Below are 20,627 nucleotides of genomic sequence, written 5' to 3'. Positions count from 1 at the left end.
GTGTGTGTGTGTGGGGGGGGGGGGCATATATAGACACACACACAGAGAGAAATCTATGCTTACATTCACACACACGTACGCACACACTTACCTGGGTTTCAGAACTCCTTGCTTCTTCCCTGTATGTGTGGAATAAGACAGGCAAGTCTCTAGGTATAGAGCCAATCAATCCATGGCACCGAAGACAATTTTTGAGGGCCTCTGGTCAAGGGTTCGTCCTTTCTCACCTCCTCCATCAGTTCTAGAAGGTGTCACCCCTTCTCTGTCACCTGTGCCCTAGATCTGTTTGCTCTTTAGTGGATGGTTGCTAAGTCGAGTTGGGATGCTGGTGACACAGAGGGGGAGTGGTTATCAGTGTGAGGCCTCCGAGAGCTCAGGGCTTTGCCCCTCTCGCCGGCCCCCGCTCTTAACTTGAGTGTGTTCGCCACAGGGAGCCCCGGAGTCTGGAGGGGGCTCAGTGCATTGTTGGCCTCCTCACGACAGAGCAGCTTTGGGTGGAGCCCGGCCTTCCTCCCAGCCCCTTCTGGAAGGAACGTCGCCATGCTTTTCTCTCCTCTCCCAGTACGCGGATAAACTGAGCAGTCCTTAGATCTTTCCTGCCTTAGTGGTGGTCTCTACATAAAAAGTGTTTTTCTTGGGCTTCCCTGGTGGCGCAGCGGTTGAGAGTCCGCCTGCCGATGGAGCGGACATGGGTTCGTGCCCCGGTCCGGGAGGGTCCCACATGCTGCGGAGCGGCTGGGCCCGTGGGCCGTGGGCGCTGGGGCCTGCACGTCCACAGCCTGTGCTCTGCGGCGGGAGAGGCCACAACAGTGAGAGGCCCACGTACCGCAATGCGGCCCATCAAGGGTCAGACTAGGAGGATGTGATCTACTCTATTAAGATGTCCTTGGGGTCCTCTTTTCTCACAGATCAAGGAGAAGTTACTGCAGTTGACGGAAAAGAGGAAAGAAATGATTGACAAGTGGGAAGACCGATGGGAATGGTTAAGACTGAGTAAGGATGTACCTAATCTCTGTTCTTTTTGGGTCCCCACTGAAAGCAAGCCAGTTTATTTACCTGCTTTAATTGACTTGATATGATGTTATCTCTTAATGATTTTTGGAGTCTTTCTGAATGCTGCTTTTTTAATATCCTGTTTCACCATTTCATGCTAATAAGTATTTTTAAGTAGTTCCCTGTGACATATTCATTATCTTTCACCTCATGATTGGCCTCAGTGTTGTGAGTGGGGTCTGAGTGTGTAGGAACAGTATGGGGACGACAGGATGTGGCATTCCTCTGGGAGAGTGCAGACAGGGGCCCCTTCTCCGCCAGTTATCTTTAAGGAGAATTGTTACTGTGGAGTCAAGAAGGTGGAAAGTTGGCTTGTTAGGTCTTACGAAAGCTTAGAACGATAAAGATTTTGCAGTGAACCGGGCATTATTCTAAGTGTTTTATATGTTTTTCTTTATTGACTTCCCACAATAACCCTCTGAGGTAGATCCTATTTTTAATCTCATTTTATAAAGGAATATGTGAGCTAACACAGGGTCCATAATATACAGTATCAGGAAGAGCATTTATGATTGGTATGAACTGCAGGGGTAGCCCAACTGAAGCATTATTTACCGTACTTTGCCATTCTGTGTTCGGGGCTCCGGGCTCTGTCCTTATATTATATTATAACCTTATTCTCAGGCACCAGGAGTGCTTCCTAGAAGCAGAATCCAAGGGGCCTTTTCTGAACGGTGTATAAGAGACCTAGTGGAGGCATCTCAATTCTTTTGAAAAAGAAATCCCACTTTTGATCATTCTTTGGATGAGGGTTTGGTCTGTAAATTTTGCCATCCCCCAGGGCAGGTTCAGTTCAGTTCAGTTCAGCAAAACCCAGATTACACTCCACTGTGAGCTAGGCACCAGGTTGCATGCTGGGCATTCCTGATGAGGTGACAAGTTTCTCGGGCAGTGGGGGCATCTCCTTGTGCCGTGTTGGAGGCCACCAGGGTGACACCAGTGCTGCCCGCAGTCGTCTTCTTACCTGAATGACCCCAACCTCTGCTGCTTAAGGTATAATGAAAATGCCAGCCACAGCGCGGGCAGAGCTGAGGTCTGGCCTGCCTTCTCACAGCTGCAGTGGGTGGAGGTCATGCTGCGTTTCCTCACGTGTGGAGGAACAGAATGAATAAAGCAGAAGCCTTAGCCCATACTGTCCCTACTGTCCCTACTGCTTCCAGATCCTTCCCTGCCTCTCAACCCCCCAAAGTAAAACATGGCACTTCCACGCCAGAAAGGGTGATTGGTGAATGGCTGTCCCCTCAGAGTAATCTGGTTATATGTAAATTGTGAATTCTTCAGGGCTCTGGGGCTTACCTCACTGAAGTAGGGCTGAGTGAGCAGAGCATACCTCCTGGCCCTGCATGGCCGTATAGTAGCCACGGCCCACATGAGGCTCTTCGGAACTTGCAACATGGCTGGTCGAAATTAAGATGTGCTCCAAGTATAAAATACGTGTCGGGTTTCAAAGACAGAAGAAAAAAAAGATGTAACACAACTCAGTTAATTTTTATACTGATTACGTGTTGAAATAACAGCTATATCAGGTTGTCTAAATTATGCATTTGAAATCAACTTCACCTGTTTTGAATGTGGCTGCTGGGAAGGTTACAGCTGTACACGTGCGGCTCACGTGACGTTTATGGGCACAGCGCAGATCTAGACTAGACTGTAAGCTGGTTGTGCCGGCAGCTGCCAGCAGAGGGCAGCACCTCCCTGAGCTCCCGAGTCACCCTGCCCCCACACTCACTCTTGGCTCCCTGTGCAGTCTTGGAGGTCCATCAGTTCTCAAGGGACGCCAGTGTGGCCGAGGCCTGGCTGCTCGGACAGGAGCCCTACCTGTCCAGCCGAGAAATAGGCCAGAGCGTGGACGAGGTGGAGAAGCTCATCAAGCGCCATGAGGCTTTTGAAAAGTCTGCAGCGACCTGGGACGAGAGGTTCTCCGCCCTGGAAAGGCTGACGACAGTAAGTGGGCCCTAGGAGCCGGGGTGCTTTGCCATGGTTCCCGTGGGCAGCCTCTCCTTCCTGCTCACCTCCTAGGCTAGGGAGCTCAGGTCATCGCTCTGATTCTAAAAGCAGTAAGGATCTTCCTGGAGTTGGTGTTTCTCTTGGTACAGAACGTGGGGAGATGGTCCGGGGCTCCTGCCCCCTCAACCACTTCCTGGGCACCTAGGTCTGTGGTCACTTCCTGTCTGGGAATTGATCGATTGGGATTTGCTTTTCTCTTTTGATCTGCTTTTCTTCCTGTACCTCGTAGAAGCCGTGGTTTCTAGGGAGCATAGCCTTACAGTTTTCTTCCGATTTCAGGATTAGAATTCCCGTCAAGCACTAGTAGCTCAATCTTAGCCCACTGAAAACTCTCCCCAGTCCTGATAATCCCTTCTGCCAAAGTAAAGGCCTCAGAACAGGCCTTGCTCAACTGGTGTTTTCTCTCCCAAGACACTTGCACTCCTGGTGGAAAGCTGATCCTTTATGGTGTGCTTCCCGATTTCTACAGTCGTGGGCATCTAAAATGTACCTGTACACATGTGTGTTAAAACGGAATACTTTGGGTACACGCATACATTGCTCATGAAATGGCTTAGTTCCGGTTAGTCTATTTCCTGGCTTTTATTAACGTGTTATTGAGGTTTGGCTGAACCTGAATCCCTACCGCAGCACAAGAAGCCTCTGTGGGAATTATTGCAGCTCTGACTCAGTGGTGTTGGTCTGACCTCTGAAGAGAAGTCCAGCACGGACCCTCATGCTCAGGTGCTTTCTTCCTCAGCAAAGTTGAGAGCTGCAGAGTTCATTTAGAAACTAAACCCGATATCCCAGGGGCACACACAACTCGCAGGGCTTCTGCCATCCTGTAGAATGGATCTGTTTCATCACTCAGACCTCTGTTTCCTGTGGTTCTGGGCTGTAGCTGCAGTTCCTGTCTCCTTAACGAGATTTTGCTTAGGATGTCAGAGCTCCTGGTTGTCCCGCGTGATCCAGCGTAGACCGCTCAGACGGGAGGGTTTGCCTGGAGCCCTCTGCTTAAAAGAGGCAGAGTTTGGGGTTCTGCCACACATCAGCGTGTTCTCCCTCAGCTGGAGCTACTGGAAGTGCGCAGACAGCAAGAGGAAGAGGAGAGGAAGAGGCGGCCGCCTTCTCCTGAGCCGAGCTCGAAGGTTTCCGAGGAGACCGAGTCCCAGCAGCAGTGGTGAGTCACGGGCAGCCCGCCCACTTCAGTCTCAGCTTCAGTGACAAGAGGGGTTTAGGGAGCACACTTTCTAAGCCCGTGCTGATGTGCCCTTCCTGTTAGTCACTTCTGAAGACTACTGAGACTCCGTACGGTCACCCCTGGGTAACATCTGAGGAGAGTGACTTGTCCACAGTCACACTGCAATGTTGGCAGCGGGAGTAGAATGTCGACAGCAACCATCTCTGCTGTGCACACGTGTGTGTACACACACACACACACACACACACACACACTTAGAATTTCCACATGAGTAAATGGATGGAGTGAACTACCCAGATTTCAGGCCAGTGACTGTGTGGTGGTGCTTTCTGAAAGTTCTGGGTGACTTTGACACGAAGGGCAGAAATTACTCTGTATTTCTGAAAGGCTGATTATTTTGCTGGGGTCCAAGCTCCATGACAACCCTGAATGCCACCTTTATGGGCAGGGATGCCTGTGGTCTTACTCTTTCTATCTAGAGTCAATTTGAAACACTTAAAGAGTTTTTAGAAAGAAATCACGTCATGTGAAAGAGGGCTGCATATGTTTTCCTGAGAGAAGGGCTCTAATGAAGTTGACTTGTGTTCTCCCCCGTCTTCTTCTCTCTCTCCTCCTCTTTTCTTCCCCTCTCCCCTCCCTCCTTCCCCGTTTTCCTCCTGTTCTCTCCTCTGTCTTCTTTCTCCCCCTTCCCCAACAGGGATGCTTCAAAAGGAGAGCAAGTTTCCCAGAACGGTTTGCCGGCTGAACAGGGATCTCCACGGGTTAGTTACCGCTCTCAAACCTACCAAAACTACAAAAACTTTAATAGCAGACGGACAGCCAGTGACCAGCCGTGGTCTGGACTGTGAAGTTCGCTACCATTTGTCAAGAACCACTCTTTCCAAATCCTGTTGGTTTGACATTTTGGCTTCCACTTCACCCACAGTGTTAAAAATTTTACTTAATTCATAGCCTTCCTTGGTTTCATATTTGTTTGCGTTTAATTCATGTTTCTTTGAGTTTTTTAACTGATGGATGCTCAGTTGCCTGAAAGCAACATACGTATTTTTTGTTTATTTATCGTGAGCTTTTTACTTTATTAAGATTTTGCAGCGAAAGCCTTACGTGAGTAATTGAAATTAAATGAGATTACAGCAAAATGAAGAAGAAAACTAGAATCTGACAGGTATGACACATCCAGCTATACTAACAGGGTGCAGTCCTGCACTATACGTAGCCCCCTTTACAGAGTTATTAACCTGCAGTAGTTTACTAGGAATTGAGGAGGGAGACTTCCAGCACTAAGATGAAAACCTAGAGTCAGCTGTGTAACATTCCATGAAGGATACATTCATTTATTGAAAATGATAAAAAAAAAAAAAAAAAAAAAAGGTTGAATCTACTTGGGAAGGTTTTTTTTTTAAACTTTAGGCGCAGAATCTGAACAGTTTTGAGACCCTCGGATCATTGATTACTTTTTTACAAACCAGGTCCTCTCTGTATTTTTTTCTGCCAAGTCCTGAACCGAGAACTGTAGGCTCGCTTCCAGCAGATAACGCAGCCGGCCTCAGGAGTCAGGGGCCCCCTGACTGCCGCCACCACCTCTGTCTGGGTCACTGTCGGCACCGCCGGAACATGGGATGTGGCAGGTGTGGCAGCGCTTCTCGGCCCGTTGGGGAAGCCTGCCTACCAGACTTCTCCACGCCTCTCCGTTCGGTTGATGACTTCAGGGTGTCAAACTGTTTAAATTTTGCAAACAAATGGAACAAAAGCCATTCTGGTTCACCCTGATTACTTGAACGACGCACTTGGGGGAACCACCCCAGGAGCTGTTGCCTGCCTCCAGGCTCCAGAAGTCCTTCAGCGTCTCTGTAGTATGTCTCGTATGGATCTTCTGATTCATTTTTCATTTTCCTATGACCTTTTGTGAAGCTCTCTAATAAAGAGTCGTTTAGGATGACATTTATCAGACCACCAGCAGGGATTTGAAAATGTTTTAACAGAAATTCTATTCACCAAACCAAGTCCATATTACATCAAAGCCTTGTGAGACATTCACTTGCTCATTTGCCATATTTAGATGTTAGTGGAATCAGAAAACCTGTTTTGATATGTGTTCTCCATGAGTTAAGTCTAATTTGTCTTTTCATGATGCATGTCTTTTTTTTTTCTTTTGTCAGGATAACATCATATAGCATCTTGTTTGTTTTTTCCTCATTTCTATGTACATATCTATCTACTTGCGACCGTAGATGGGTATATAGATAGATGCCAAGCTTCTTACGTTCTGGGAGTAGTATGCACCATTATTGGGTCTCTGCCTTAAAACACACCAAAATTCATTTTAGAAAAGAAACTACTGCTTCATCTTTGGTGATTAGGGAGCCCTGACATGTGTTAACTGGCTCCAAATGATACGTGTCATTGATCTATATGTATATATGTGATGTGTCCATATATATATGTTTAAATTTTGTATCATGAGGGCTAATACCCAATTTTATGCCTTTCGTATTCAGAAGACCAAAAACAAAACAAAACAAAACAAAGCCACATAAGCACACAGGAAAGAAAGGAGTGCTGTGATGCTTTTGGCGTTTGTTCTCATGCCTATTTTTATCTAGATTTTTTAATTGTAGCTTGCCAGACAGAGTTTTAATTGAAATTGGATTGTATCAGAAGAAGAAAAGCTCTTTTCGTTCTTCTGAGTTACGGTGCAGAGACTCAAGTTAATGAACTTGAAGATAGTGTTGCTTCTTGCACTTAGAAAACCAGTCAGGTGTTCCTTGTGCTACTAGTTGTCACGTTGCATTTACGTTCACCTCCTGACTGAAGTATCTCAGGTGTACGCAGCCACTAATCGCTAAAGAGAAGCAACGTGGGGTGGGGGGTAGGGGTGTATCCACATGTACCCACTGTTTGGTCACAGCACTACGATTTGCTTTTGATGTTTGTCTCTAGTGGCGTGTTGTCTGTTGGCATGCTTAAGCACATGTCCATTAAAATTCATTTTGTTCCTTTTATTTTCCTTGTTTTCTTGGTTAGTGATTCATTTGCATAAACATTAATTATCTCTGCCTACTGGTTTGGGGTTTTCTCTTTCCTTCTAACTCTAAAGAAAAAAATTTTTGCTGCAGAATTTCCCCCAGAAGGGGCATCCCCTGGCTGTCACCTACCTTGAAGTTGGACCAAGTATGATAAATTTTAGCCTTTTTCCAGTAAACGTTCCTCTATCCAGGTCACTGCTGTTACTAGCAGTTTTTGAGTCACACCTGCAGCACTAATTTTTTTTTTGTTTAACCTGGTTTCTATAGACACTAACCCCATGTCTCCCTGGACTCATGCCTGGCACAGGCCTTCCAGACCGATCTCATACTTCCTCCCAACCAGAAGTTTCCTGAAATCTCACGCTAGAACAGATGTGTCAGCCTTAAAATCCACTCACTTACTTTTGACTCGGGGGCTTTGTTTTTTTGGTTACTATTTCCCCTTTGTCTCTCCTTTAAAAGGGAAAGGCAAGAGAGATATTTAAGTGGCCTATTCCTTATAAGCACTGGTCGACAGGCCGTCACTTGCAAGGCCAGGATAATCACCATGCATCTCCTCCCTATGCCATTCTACCCTAAGAATCCTTTTTCCACGTTGCTGTGTGGATAAAGGGTTCTAATCACAAACACCCTTCAAGTGCATAGCCTCTAGTCTGACCTTAAACCCCGCTGCTGACAGTAATAGGTTGTATAGACAGAGTATAAACTTGACTCCCAGCCCACCACTTAGATAAGGCCCAACGGAGACATCCCAGTTCCTGAGAGTTGACATATCGGATGTTCAAGTGGTGGTGGCCAGTCTCCCATTGATCCTGTTGAGGTTGTCGCTGCTAATTTTGCTGTCACGTGGTTCTGGGCAGCAGAGGTGGGGGACGTATCTAATGAGCGTGCCGTTGACACCTCCATGTTTGTCCGTGTACGAAGGGTGCAGGTTGTCTGTAATCCACTAAAGCGTCAGCCACACCCAGCTTTAGTAACTCGCTAATCCCACACCCTGGGTGTATCCAGCCAGGGGCCGCTTCAGTTCATGGTACACAGTTGATGGCACACAGGCTGAAAGCGATAATGAATGGAGACCCTACTGCATTTCCCAAGCCGAAAAGCCATGAGGGTTACAATATAAGTGAGCTTGGGAAGGAACAGCTCCCGAAGACGTCTCCAGCCTGAAGGGTCAGAGCCGCTGGAAGCCTGGCTGTCTGGGCTTTCTCGTCTCAGTGCAGCAAGGCACCGTGATCAACCAACACGTGATGGGGAAGGCCCTGGTTCTGTCTTTGTTTGGGGGTAAATAGCCGTGTGGTGTTGAGTGACTGTGATTGGCTTTTCCAGCTCCTTTAACACAAACTACAACCCACTCACGATACAACTTCGGCAGATGTGGTTAAATTGATGTTCGTTGACTTGCCTCATTTCCTTCCAGCTCTTAAGTTCCAAAGTCTAACGGGGATGGTAGATGTGAAATGCATGATTGCCGTCCTAATTTCTGCATGTGTTTATGACGATGTGTCGAGGGGTGGTGGGAGGAGAGCCAGAGAGCATTTTCAGAAACCAAAGGTCTTTCTTGTCTGACTTTGGGGGAATGCCGTGTAGTTCTGATAGAGTTGTCTATCCATCTGTTTGTGAATGCCCTTTCGCTTCAACTTCCAGCCCTTCTGGTGGCGTCCTTGGTTGTAAGGTGGCTGCTGTATAACGTCCACTCTCTCATATTTAATATGTGTGATTGTTAACTGTTGTCCTTTTGTTTTAAAGTAACCATAAGAGGAAATGATCTGAGTTCTATTAGAGAAAATGGATTGATCAGAGGAACAGAGTGCAGTAAAACTCATCCTGGCATTTCGCTTTTCTCATTTCCCCGTAAACGGGCGGGTATTAATCCATTCCCACCTTCTAATGTCCTTGGTGTCCAGCTGGCTTTGTGGGATGTGCAATGGTTTTACTGTACTGCCTCGATCTGTGCCAGGCATTTATACACAGCCACGTGTGCGAGTCAGAGCGTATGTGGTCACCCCGGGGGCTCACGGGGTTAGCTGAATGGCCTCTCCGCTGTCCCTAGATGGCGGAAACGGTGGACACGAGCGAAATGGTCAATGGCGCTGCAGAACAGAGGACAAGCTCGAAAGAGTCCAGCCCCATCCCCTCTCCCACCTCCGAGCGCAAAGCCAAGACTGCCCTCCCGGCCCAGAGTGCTGCCACCTTGCCGGCCAGGACCCAGGAGACGCCTTTGGCCCAGATGGAAGGCTTCCTGAATCGGAAGCACGAGTGGGAGGCCCACAATAAGAAGGCCTCAAGCAGGTAACAGCACAGAGGCTGAGGCGGTCCCGGGGGGAGTCGGCCCATTAGGAGCTGGGGTTGGGCCACTCTTGATCGAAAGGGGAGTGTGTGTTTATGTGGTTGATTTGTTCTGTAGCTTCCCGGGCGTTACATCCTTCTCGGGACTGATGTTGGGAAGTGGCAGTAGAGTGCTTTTTTATTCACCGAGAGAAGGAAGAGTTACGTGTGTGTGTGGGAACAGCAAGAAGAGGCCTCAGTAGTTCCTCCTGAGAAGGAATATCGCTAGATTGAGGTGGGGGAGTCTTCCCTAGAGTGAAATGATTTCACTGTGGTTTCCCTCCTGTGGGATGTTTTAAGACATTCACCATTTCCCCTACCTTATCTCCATATCAGTCTTTATATTCATTATCTCTCAGTAGCCCTACTTGTATTATCTCCATTTTACAAATGAAGAAACTGAGGCTCTGGGAGGTTAAGAAAGCTCACTCAGTGTAGCTTCCTAGTAAATGGCACAGCTAGGGTAAAACTCATCTGATTCCACAGCCTGTGTGCTTTAACCAGTAAACTAAACTGCCTGGGACCACCATGTACGGTTGTCCAGGTTGTACACTGTACAAGGGAATCCCATCTAAGAGCTGCCATCCACATTGGGGACATTATAGATTTATTTGTTAATACAGGCAGGTGGCAGTAAAGTGTCTTGTTCTAATAAAAGCGGTATATTAGGACAGTTTGCTGTACCCTGGGGGGAAAGGCTACCTTATTCTAATTCAGCCAGTGTACCGTAAGTGCTAGTGGCCCTGGGTCTGTCTCCCCCTCCCTGTCACGTTGCCAGGCCACTTCATTACAGAATGAAGCTGCGGTGGAAGAGCTGCCTAAGGACAGGCGTGTTTCCAGTAAGGAGCTTGGCCTGTACCCTGTTACCACAAGAGTGTACCAAACACCAGCAAAAAAGTCTTTCCCGTCAGAGCCAACAGTACCTTTATGTAATGAAAGAGGGCACTGTGGTTTTCTTCAAACTCAGAGTGAGAAGTGGCCCTCAAAAACCTGCCACTAGGGCTTCCCTGGTGGCGCAGTGGTTGAGAGTCCGCCTGCCGATGCAGGGGACACGGGTTCGTGCCCCGGTCCGGGAAGATCCCACATGCCGCGGACCGGCTGGGCCCGTGAGCCGTGGCCGCTGAGCCTGTGCGTCCGGAGCCTGTGCTCCACAACGGGAGAGGCCACAACAGTGAGAGGCCCGCGTACCGCAAAACCAAAACAAAACAAAACAAAAAACCTGCCACTAGCAGTACGTGTCTTGTCTTGGGAGTCCACAGAGGAATTTTGTTCCATTGCGTATTTTTAGCAGGATTTAGGAAGGGCTTTTTTAACAGGGGATCATGCCGTGTTGTGTGAGGATCATTTTCGTGTTAATCAGACCCCTAGTTCTTGAAGGGAGCGTGGAGCAGAAACTTGAAGCTCCTTTCTTTGCTACTCAGGTCCTGGCACAATGTTTACTGTGTCATAAATAACCAAGAAATGGGTTTCTACAAAGATGCAAAGACAGCTGCTTCCGGAATTCCCTACCACAGCGAGGTCCCTGTGAGTTTGAAAGAAGCCATCTGTGAAGTGGCCCTTGATTACAAAAAGAAGAAACACGTGTTCAAGCTAAGGTGAGCGTTGCCAGAGAGTGGGTGTGTGTGTATTTTCGCACTGGGGGTTGGTTCTCTTAGATAGATGCTGTGATCGGTTGATTCCTCTCCTCTGCTGTTTAAAAAATCACCAACAAAGTGACAAACTGGATAGGCACACGTCTTGGTTAGGATCTCTGGGCTCTGTGGCCGGTTAACGGCACAACTGAACATGGAAGAAAAGGAACTTTCCTTTTTATAAGCTGGAACTTAGTGTTTCCTGAGACAAGGTGAGCTAGTCACATTTCACAGTTTAAGGGAAGCTTAGAAAAATAGTTTCCCCGTCTTTGCAGCTAATCCAGACCCAGGAGATGCTGTTCTTAGCTCGTGACTTATCTGGAGATGGGTCAAGTGAGTCATCCCGGAGCCAGGTGGAGACAAACAGGAAGGGGCGGGAGGGGCCCTGTGCTCCCCTGACTCACCCGGCGGATGTTCCAGATGCCTCTGGAACCATTCAGTTCCAAATGTCTCTACCCTGTACAACACATACGACTCCCAACAGAGTGGATCCAAGCTCTGAAGTTCGGCTTGTACTTGGAAATGGGCAGGAAAAACCCGTTTTTCTTTTAAAAGCATGAAAAGTAAACATGTTAGTGGTTAGGACGATACTTAGTCTGATACTAACTTGATCTGTTGCTTTGGGATTTGAAAAGCAAACTTTGGTCCTCAGTTACACGTGAGCCTCATGCCAGCTGGACGAGGCCAAGGACCACAAACGAGAGCAGTTCAAATGGGGTGATTCCTTGAGCCCTGGACGGGCACTGGAGGCAGGCCCCAGGGACCTGGGACGCTTTACACGCTGTAAGACCAGGCGCGGCCAGCCTGGCACCCACCCTGGCTGCACGCCCACTTTGTACTTCCTTGATGCAGCTTCAGAGCGTCGGGATATCGGCAGAGGGCATTTACCTCCTCTGCATCGGCAACACCAGCTTCCTCTCGATGCAGCAGAGAAGGAGGGGCCCTCCCAGCCAGCGTCCTCTCCGTGTCACAGCGATAGCCCGGCCAGGGCAGATTCTTTTGTTCTGAGAGGTGTATAAGAAGAGAAGTCTAGGAGAACTTTTCTGGGTGTCAGTTCAGAAAGCCTGGCGTTCGTTAATGTGGGGGATGTAAGTCCAGTGGCAGAATTTCAGGAGGGCCCGTGGGTTTTAAAGAGCTTTCTTCTGCGTTCAGTTTAGAGCAGTGATCAGCCATCCCCAGTGGTCTTTGCCACAACAGATCCAGGTGTTGACATGCTCGGAGCTTTTTGAATCCTTCCAGTGATTGAAACACCCATGTTACCTGTGCATATTGGCCCAATTGTATGACTTCTTGATGCCCCGGGGCGCGGCTGCTGGGCCTGTGAAGGCCCCCGGCACAGTGGGCGACGTGTGCAGAGTTCCCACGGGCATTTCTGGTGTGATTCCTGTGGCCTGCTTGTATCCCACATGAGAGTTGGGGGATTTTTTTTTTTTTCTTCCTTAAGTTATATTGCGACTGAGTTTTTTCCTTCGAATTACAGACTAAATGACGGCAATGAGTACCTCTTCCAAGCCAAAGACGATGTAAGTTTCTAAGTTTCATTTTTTCAGATACTTAGAAGTTTGCAAGTGTTGGTGGCCCGATGAGCTTTATTTATGATGTTCTTCACATAAGTAATGATCCAGTGGTGGCTTCTGTCCTCTGGCCTCCACGGTCATGAACGCTGGCAGGTGTTCAGTTCTCCTGTATCTCTCAGAGGCGGTGAATGTCATCTCACTGCCCTCCCGCCGCGGCAGGAGACCTAGTGCAGGGTCCCTTGAAGTCCGCGGAGGAGAACTGTGGGTGAAGCACAGGGAGCAGGTCCCAGGACTGGGTGTGGATCCTGCAGCCCAGTCAGGAGCCTCCCCGTTGCACCCACTGCGCCCCACTGCCTTTAACCAACCATTGCATGGCTGTGCTCCTCCTTGAGAGGAGAGAGGGTCAGCCGATGGGAAAACAACACGTATGCAGGGCTTTAAATTCGAAAAAAGCAACTTCTGTTAAATTTATACAATGTTATGCGTCAAATATATTTCAGTTTAAAAAAGGAAAAGAAAAAGCATCTTCTAGGGTGGGACCTGACACCCTACTGTAGACCAGTCTTTCCAGCTCGTCCACGTTTGTAGGGCCACATACTAGAGTGAGGACCTTCAGGTACCGTAAACCGAATTCTGGTGAGCGTTCAATCATGTTCACTACTGTCCTGACAAAGCAGAGGTTCGTTTGGGAACCGCTTTCCCCTCTCAGGCAGACACACCGTTCCCAAGCCTTCCAGCCCACAGAGGCTCACACGGTCACCCAGGTGGACCGAGAGCATCTCATGCCCGTCCCTCCTAGTTGAGTCTCACCTGTGTCCCCTCCTTCATCCAGGAGGAAATGAACACATGGATCCAGGCCATCTCCTCTGCCATCTCCTCCGATAAACACGAGGTGTCCGCCAGCACCCAGAGCACGCCAGCATCCAGCCGGGCTCAGACCTTGCCCACCAGCGTTGTCACCATCACCAGCGAGTCCAGTCCCGGCAAACGGGAGAAGGACAAAGAGAAAGACAAAGAAAAGAGGTTCAGCCTTTTTGGCAAAAAGAAGTGAACTCCTTTCCGTCACCTCCTGCCCTTCTCTTAACCTTTTCAGTGAAATTCCAGCATGCAAGCTCAGAACCAACACATTACTCTCTGTGCCTAAATGTTCCTCAATGTGGTTGATTTTTTTCTTTTAATTTATAGAGCATTTCTCGGGGTGGGGGGGGTGGGAAGGGGAAAATACACCTAAACACTTTATCTCCAAGTTACAAAAAAGCTTGAGGTGCAGAGGGAAGACCAGATTTTTTTTAACGAAATTATATAGATTAGATCTCAATATTTAAACGGTTCCTCAATTTTGTGAGGCTGTGTTGGAAATAACCCGCCTCTAGTGCTGTTGGTATGCAAGGCAGCGGTGCTTAAACAGTACTTCCTGTGCTCACCACAGACAAAATGTACCAACTTCCCAACACCATTCTCTTCCATTTACTTCCAGTGGTTACCGTGAGTCTTGACTATTAGAAGTGCTGGGTCTAACCTGGAATAAACAGATTGTGTATTATGATCTCGCTGCAGCCACAGTGCAGCTCCATTGTTAACTCTACAGACCAAACCGTTTGTATCTGGCATCACTTACTAACACACGACATGCGGCTCTTCTGCATCAGCCTGGACGACGGTTAAGAATGTCGGGATCCAAGAAGGAATAGAAAACTGATACTGTTTTAAATAATCTGTAATTTCAATTTCAATTTTTTTTTTTTGCTGAAATACATTATATTGTATGTTTGAGATAATTCTAGTACAAAGTATAATAAAACTAGATGTATAATAAACCCTTTAAATCATTGGTAAGTGTACAAGTGGAACTGAAGCATTTACTGGACAAAGTCCTGTTACCCTAATGGTTACTTGCTTGTGCGTTGCCACACTGTGTTATAATTTGCTTCATTACCTTGCTATTTGATACATAGTGCGCATTTCTCTGTCACTGTAACGATTGTAATGACAAATTTTCATCTTACTGCACAATCAAAATGGCATTGATAGGAATGAACTCCAGAGGCTGGGCCTGAGCAGGGAGGTGGTCACTCAGGCCCAGTGCTCAGTTGTTATGACCTGTACCTCTCGACTTTTGCCCTATCTGTTAAATATATGCTATGTCATTAAATGCTTTTAAATCTAGCACGGTGGGTAATTGTTTTTTCTCTCCTTGCGTGCACGCCATGTAGGGAATTTGCAAAGTGAGAAATAGCAAACGGGAAACATTAGACCGTCCATCTGGGTTCCTATTTTGCATTCTTGTGCGTGTCTGGTACCCCAGCTTTGAAAGTTACAATAAACGGAGTAATAAATATGGAATGTTTTGCAGCTCTACATCCAGATTTTATCTTCCATGTATAAAAAAGTTACCAGAGAGCTCGCTAAACCTGAGCTCTGAGGCAAGGGTTAGACAACGTTTTCAGTAAATGGCCAGAGATAAGTAAATGTTTTAGGCTCTGTAGGCCGTACTCTGTCTGTTGAAACTCTGCCATTGTGTAATACAGAGGCACCCATCGATGATGTGTAACCAGTGGGCGCGGCTGTGTTCCGGTAAAACCTTATGTGTGGACACAGATTTGAATTTCTTATAATTTTCATGTGCCACACCATATTCTTTTTTGATTTTTTAAAAACATTTAAAATGTAAAAATCAGTTTTACACAGATTGTACAAAAACAGATGACAGGCCAGGTGTGGCCCGTGGGCCAGTTTGCTGATGCCAGCGTAGGATCGTGGGTTAGATACGTGTGTTGTACTCCTCCTAGTTTATCTGTGTGTATCGGCTCCGTACCACTTGCACGTTTTCTTACATAAAGTAGCAATGCGTGCCAGTATTATAGACTTTTCAGCAGTTTATTCCGCAGAGGACATGCCTACCATGACGTCAGTCCTGGGCCTCACAGCTGACTAGCATCAGGGCTTTCTGTTGCCCTCAGGTGAACTGAGACCTCACTGTTTATTCCCCCTACCCCCACCTGCACCCCCCCAAGCACCCAAGGCCATTTATCTCACCATGACGCTCCCTTGCCCTCGCCTTACTCAGGATTGGAATCAAGTTGTTCAATTCTGAACAGGTGAACCTCTGACCAAAATGTTTACTTAAGAAAAAGCATCGTAGAAAATAATCATGATTAAACTACAATGAGGTATCACCTCACACCAGTCAGAATGGCCGTCACCAAAAAATCTACAAGCAGTAAATGCTGGAGAGGGTGTGGAGAAAAGGGAACCCTCTTGCACTGTTGGTGGGAATGTAAATTGATGCCGCCACTATGGAGAACAGTATGGAGGTTCCTTAGAAAACTACAAATAGAAATAACATATGACCCAGCAATCCCACTACTGGGCATATATCCTGAGAAAACCGTAATTCAAAAAGAGTCGTGTACCACAAAGTTCATTGCAGCTCTATTTACTTACAATAGCCAGGACATGGAAGCAACCTGAGTGTCCATCGACAGATGAATGGATCAAGAAGATGTGGCACATATATACAATGGAATATCACTCAGCCATCAAAAGAAACAAAATTGAGTTATTTGTAGTGAGGTGTAGTAAGTCAGAAAGAGAAAAACAAATACCATATGCTAACACATATATATGGAACCAAAAAAATTTAAAAAAAAGGTCATGAAGAACCTAGGGGCAGGACAGGGGTAAAGACCCAGACGTAGAGAATGGACTTGAGGACACGGGGAGGGGGAAGGGTAAGCTGGGACGAAGTGAGAGAATGGCATGGACATATATACACTACCAAATATAAAATAGCTAGCTAGTGGGAAGCAGCCGCATAGCACAGGGAGATCAGCTCGGTGCTTTGTGACCACCTAGAGGGGTGGGATAGGGTGGGAGGGAGGGAGACGCAAGAGGGAGGAGACATAGGGATATATGTGTATGTATAGCTGATTCAGTTTGTTATAAAGCAGAAACTAGCACACCATTGTAAAGCAATTATACTCCCAATAAAGATGTTAAAAAATAATCATCGTCATGATGATTGATTACAGCCCACCTGACAAAGCCAGGCAGGTGGCAGGCAGGCCACACTCAAAAGGAAACTAGCCAGCAACCCCAGATTCCCACAGAAAGTAGATGTGGATGGAACATTTTGCACGTAGTTCCAGAGGCTTGCAGACCCCCGATACCTGGTTTTGGTGGTACATGCTCTCTTCACCGCCCTTGCTGAGGATGCCTGAGGCCTGAAAGTGGAAGACGATGGGCAGCAGGAGAAGCAGCCGCAGAAGAATGGCTTCGGTGGGTCATCAGGAGCTGATGTCAGCACATGTGATTAGAAAATCCGAATGAAGACATGTTCACAGGGGGAAGTTACAGGCCATATAAGATCGTGATCTTCAGTCCTGTCAGGGTAAATAATGGAATTCTGTAAAAATCACGCACTGCTTAACATTTTGAGAATTGTGCACATTTATTTTTGTTGCTATAGTGTACTATTTTACCTGAATTTTTAGTGGTACAGGATGGGTAATAAAACTGGTCTTTCTGTGTATGCATCTGAGAAGTGAGACGCAGTAAATTAAGTCTTTCAGGAGGCATTCTTGATTAAAGGCCGCTTTGGTCACATTTGAACGTCTCTCAAGTTGGAATGCATCTGCAATTCCCAAGCCTCAGCGCTGTGTTTCCTTGGCGGTACTTAAGAGTGATGATTCTTTGTACAACCTACAGGTCTTCAGTCAATGAAATAGAGTATATCAGGCTGAGCGGTGGACACATGGCTATCTTCTCACCAACGTTTTGGCACTTTTAGGATTGGTGGTGTATGGGGGGGGGGCAGCTATGATATTTCCCTCTGGATACATTCTCTTCATTTATTAGTTGGAATATTTGAATATTCCCTCTAGTGGTAGAATTCATATAGGACAGACAGGGTAAATGCCTGAGTCTTCACCATGATTTAAGCTGGTCCTTCTAAGCATGATCCATAACCCAAAAAAGCATAAATTAAAGAAAAAAGGTAAAACTATCCACCGAAGCTCAGGACTTTTTCTCACCATTGAGAGTCATGGTGAAATCATTCACTTCCCACTTCCCAACACTGACCACTGATGAAATTACCCTTTTTGAAATTTAAAGATGTCCCGTCTTTTTGGCTGGTGGACGTCCCTTCAAGTTGGCTTCTGAGTCCTTTTGATATCCCCTTCCTCCTTACCTGGCATGACGCACTGTCCCAGGCTCATCCAGTACATGTCTTGCCCCCGGACCTGCAATCAGAGATTCCTCTAAGAAAACCTGGTTTCTTTTAGTGTAAAATGGTATTTTGAAAACGATAATTTGTGTGCTAGCAATGCTCGTTGCTACTGGGTTGGTCCGCGTTTTCTAGGCCTATCAGTAGATAGAGCTAAGAAAAAAATAACTCGAATTCAGGATTGTAGAGGTTTTTCCTGTATTATGTCCTAATCATTTTCACTCAGGATCATGGCTTTCAAGGGTACAAGAGCCATAGAATTAGAATATCCTATAATTACTCATGTGCTTTATCCCAAATTACATGCATCAACTCAGAATACCAATAATACCACCACCAATATAATTGCTGAGAACAGTTTTTATTTTTTTAATTAAACTTTTAAATTTTGTGACCATTGTAGATTCACTCGGGGTTGTAAGAAGTAATTCGGTACCCTTTACCCAGTTTCCCCCAGTGGTGTCATCTTGCAAAACTATAGCACAGTATCACATCCAGAATATTTGATATACTCAAGATACAGAACATGTCCATCACCACAAAGATCCTTCCTGCTGCCCTTTTATGTAGCCAGCCCCACCGCCTTCAATCTCTTCCAACCCCCAGTCTGTTTTCCATTGCTATAAATTTGTCATTTCAAGAATGATGTATAAATGGAATCACCCAGGATGTAATCTTTTAGGATTGGCCGTTTTTTCACTCGGCATACTTCTCTGGAGATTTATCCAGGTTATTGTGTGTATTGTATGTATCCATACCTTTTTTTTATTGCTGAGTGCTATTAAATGGGGTGGATATACCACCATTTGCTTAATCATTCACTTACTGAAGGACATCTGGATAATTTCTAGTTTTTGGGGCTGTTACAAATAGAGCTGCTGTAAACATTTATGTGTGGCTTTTTTTTGTTTTTTTTTGCGGTACGCGGGCCTGTCACTGTTGTGGCCTCTCCCGTTGCAGAGCACAGGCTCCGGACGCGCAGGCTCAGCGGCCATGGCTCACAGGCCCAGCTGCTCCGCGGCATGTGGGATCTTCCCGGACCGGGGCACGAACTCGTGTCCCCTGCATCGGCAGGCGGACTCTCAACCACTGCGCCACCGGGGAAGCCCTATGTGTGGTTTTTTGTGTGAGCATACACCTTCATTTCTCTGGGATAAAAATTTTTGCCCAGGAGTGCTGAGAACAATTTTTTAAAAACATTTTGTATGTGGTTTCTCCGTTCTCCCCTTTACCCCACGTATAGGTCGTTTTATTGTATCTAAAATGTCTGAGCAAGTAGTTCTGCTCTCTCCCTCTGAACCCTCGTGTAGTCCTAGTTCTACAAATAATTGTTATATTTAATGCTCACCCCCGATCCATATGTGGGTGTTCCCTAGTCATTTTGGCTGTCTGAAGCGCGTTCCATTTGTGTGGTTTATGTGTATATATACGTTTTTTAATTAGTTTCTCTATCTTTCCACGACCCCCCTCCCCCCAGCAACCTTCCTTATTTTGGGCCAGTTTGCTAGGTCAAGCGCTTAATGTGAAGTGCTCTTCTGTTACTTTCATAACTGAGTAAAGACTTCCCAAGGGAGAAATAAATGTGAACTTCAAAGTTTTTCAAAGGTTAAAGAATGCAGGCCACCCTAGAAAAATAAGTTTTTCAACTCGTTAAAAAAAAAAATTCCCAATTGGCCTGACTTTGAGAAAGAATGTCATATCCTGTTTGGAGCTCTGTATGTTTTTGTAAAAGGCTCTCCTTCTAAAAGGAGGGATTCAGGAAGTGGAATTGGAGGGACCTACTCTCTCCCATTACTTTAAATTAGGAGTCAAGACGTGAGAAACTGATGCTTCTCTCCTATGCTGTTCAGGGAATTTTCACTCAAGCTGAGGGTGTGCCACCGACACAAGACTCACATGAACTGGGGTGATTTAGGGGGTTGGTGACAGTGGGTAGAATTATTTGTAGAATTCAGATTTTTCTGAGGTAGCACCTCATTTGTCTCTTTGCTCTGCAGAGGAGCTTGGAAGACCAGCATCCTCAGAAACACCCCAGTTTTCTAATCCCCAAACGTGGGGTTTGTTGCCTGAGCTGCCCTGGTTGTCAGTGTTCGCTTCAAACTCACGTTAATTGCTGGAGGGGCAGGGACACAGCAGGGCTCCCTCCGCTTTGCCCCCTGCCCTGCTCCCCACACACAGCTATCCCGCAGGGCTCCACATCTGGGCCCCAGCACAAGTTTCCACTCGTGCCTTCCAATGTTTATCACACTCTGGGGACCCACTGTGTCTGGGAGTGGGAATGGAGGAGGCGGAACATTAGTGGAGTTTCCTGGAACTGCTGCTTTAAAGGGAAAGGGAATTTTCTCTTCCCTAAGCCCACAGGGCCTTTCTCCAGGGGTGGGGCATCCTGCCTTCCGGAGCCTGGGCCTTTCTCCAGGGAGCTGAGGAAGCCTTGGCTTACAGCCCTCTCCCTGCAGGATCTGCTCCATTCGGTCACCATTTGAGTTTCCCTGTCACGGAGGATGATTTCCAGTGTTGCTGTTCCTCCAGCTTTGGTTTTGTGAGGGAGACAATCTCTCAAAGTTTTAATCTCCCACCCAGGGCCGCCATCCTAGGGATGGGTGCCAGGGCTGCAGCTAAAAAGGCCTTGAAGAGTGTGTGTCTGCCCCTGTGTTTGCAGGT

General features: G+C 46.9%; 1 protein-coding gene across 5 annotated transcripts in view; it reads left to right on the top strand.

The window, feature by feature from the left end:
* Window positions 1-14,905, top strand: part of SPTBN1 (spectrin beta, non-erythrocytic 1) — a 195,706-nt gene extending 180,801 nt beyond the window's left edge. For 4 of the 5 annotated variants that reach the window (XM_029231553.1, XM_029231555.1, XM_029231554.1 and 1 more), the window contains 8 exons: window positions 909-993; window positions 2,801-2,997; window positions 4,107-4,219; window positions 4,938-5,001; window positions 9,317-9,555; window positions 11,013-11,186; window positions 12,703-12,745; window positions 13,572-14,905. In XM_029231553.1, the coding sequence (XP_029087386.1) occupies window positions 909-993; window positions 2,801-2,997; window positions 4,107-4,219; window positions 4,938-5,001; window positions 9,317-9,555; window positions 11,013-11,186; window positions 12,703-12,745; window positions 13,572-13,790 (1,134 nt within the window). In that variant the 3' untranslated portion in view covers window positions 13,791-14,905. Of the gene's footprint in view, window positions 1-908; window positions 994-2,800; window positions 2,998-4,106; window positions 4,220-4,937; window positions 5,089-9,316; window positions 9,556-11,012; window positions 11,187-12,702; window positions 12,746-13,571 lie in introns of those variants that run through there. The other variant, XM_029231557.1, reaches the window with a different exon arrangement.
* Window positions 14,906-20,627: the final 5,722 nt, after the last annotated feature.

This window comes from Monodon monoceros, unplaced genomic scaffold (assembly GCF_005190385.1).
Source record: "Monodon monoceros isolate NGI ecotype Baffin Bay Population unplaced genomic scaffold, NGI_Narwhal_1 Super_Scaffold_19, whole genome shotgun sequence".
Classification (NCBI taxonomy): Eukaryota; Metazoa; Chordata; class Mammalia; order Artiodactyla; family Monodontidae; genus Monodon; species Monodon monoceros.
Note: the sequence above shows the minus strand (reverse complement) of the source record. Positions and strands in the feature narration are given on the sequence as shown.